Here is a 1,762-nt window from a genome sequence, read left to right as displayed (position 1 = left end):
AGAAGTCGTGGGACCTGCAGGACAATTCAGGTTGGATATCAGGGAAGATTTCCTCATGGAAAGGGTGGTCAGGCCTTGGAAGGGGCTGCCCAGGCCGTGGTGGAATCCCCACCCCTGGAAGTGTTCAGACAAGGCGTGGATGTGGCACTTGGGGACAGGGGCTGGTCTTTGCAGGGCTGGGTTAACTCTGGGTCTCGATGACCTCAGAGGCCTTTTCCAACCTTCATGATTCCATGATCCTCACATCTGAGGGGAATTTGGTGCTCTTGGTGACTGGTCCAGGAGTTAGAAGTTGTTAGAAGTTGTAGAAGTTGTTAGAAGTTGTTAGAAATTGTTAGAAGTTAGAAGTTGTTAGAAACTGCTCCTTTGTGTTCCACGGGCAGCAAGTGTGGATGTGGCGCCTGAGGACACGATCCAGTGGCAGTGCTGCTTCAGTTGGTGCCCTTGAACACTTTCCCAAGCCGGCTAATCCCAGGATTCCGTGATTTCCCTGCAGGTGGACGCCAGGAACATCGACGGCAGCACCCCCCTGTGCGACGCCTGTGCCTCGGGGAGCATCGAGTGTGTCAAGGTGCTGCTGTCCCACGGTGCCAAGGTGAACCCCCCCCTCTACACGGCCTCCCCTCTCCATGAAGCCTGCATGAATGGTAAATCCATGGAGATTCCTCTCTCCAGGCTTATTTGGGGCTTGGGGGACCAAAAAAAGAAGCATCATGGAGGACCTTCATTTGACCACGAGTTGTTGTTGTTCCAACCCCTCCTGCTGGGGGTTGTTGGGTGGGAACAAGTGCCCGGGATTGTTGGGAATGCTGCTGCTCCCTGTGCTGCTCCTTTGTCCTTCTCCCAGCCTTTTCCAGCTGGGGGGGGGGGTCTGTCCAGGGAATAAGGGAAAACAGCAGAGGCCAAAATGATGTTTGGGACAAACCCGGCTCCTCTGTGCTTCCCTTGGCCTCTGCTTGATCCTTTTTGGGATATTTGGATCAGAGGAGGATTTAACCATAGGATCATGGAATCCCAGGATGGTTTGGGCTGGAAAGGACCTTAAAGTCCATCCATTCCCACCCCTGCCATGGGCAGGGACACCTTCCGCTATCCCAGATTGCTCCAGCCTGGCCTTGGACACTTCCAGGGATCCAGGAGCAGCCACAGCTTCTCTGGGAGATCCATTCCAGCCCCTCCCCACCCTCCCAGGCAAGAATTTACTAATTACCTTTACTAATTTAATTATAATTCATCCTTCAATCTTCCACCTGCACAGACAGGGCAGCAGGAAAACCTGGATGTGGGAGCAGCAATGTCCACGTTGGATAATTGTGGCCAAATCTCTTCCTCATTCACCATTTTGTGCCTCACTTTCCCCTCAGGAAAATGTAATTCTTCCTGTTTCATATTTTTGTGATCTGGACACAGTTTTCCTTCAATTCTGGAGCATTTTGGACAATCAGTTGGTTGTTAAATCCACACCTGGGAGCTCCTGTGGAGCTTTTCCTCGTTAAGCCTTTTCCCGAGGCTTGGTGATAATTCCCTGCTTTTTGTTAAGCTGAATTATTACCACTGGAAAAAACAAAGCTGGAATGGCCTGGAAGGTGATCAAACCCACCCAGGGCGGGATCAGCAGCACAGCAGCTCCAGAAACAACAGGGGATTTGGTGCAAATCCTTGGATTTGGGGTCGTTTGACCTGATTCCCTGTTGGCTCCAGCCCGACCGCTCCATTCCTTGTGTCCTGCTCGTGTTGTGTTGGCTCACGAGCTTTCCCAGGT

The 1,762-nt window shown here is 52.0% G+C and overlaps 1 protein-coding gene across 1 annotated transcript in view; it reads left to right on the top strand.

Annotated features, from left to right (window-relative positions):
- Positions 1 to 475: 475 nt before the first annotated feature.
- ASB13 (ankyrin repeat and SOCS box containing 13) overlaps positions 476 to 1,762 on the top strand; it is a gene marked incomplete at its 5' end in the record, with an annotated part of 5,807 nt that continues 4,520 nt past the window's right edge. The window contains one exon of the mRNA XM_017839449.1: positions 476 to 647. Coding sequence (XP_017694938.1) covers positions 476 to 647 — 172 coding nt within the window. The remainder of the gene's footprint in view (positions 648 to 1,762) is intronic.

Source organism: Lepidothrix coronata, unplaced genomic scaffold, assembly GCF_001604755.1.
Source record: "Lepidothrix coronata isolate B3197 unplaced genomic scaffold, Lepidothrix_coronata-1.0 Scaffold416, whole genome shotgun sequence".
In the NCBI taxonomy this organism is placed as follows: Eukaryota; Metazoa; Chordata; class Aves; order Passeriformes; family Pipridae; genus Lepidothrix; species Lepidothrix coronata.
This window is presented reverse-complemented; position numbering and strand designations above follow the sequence as displayed.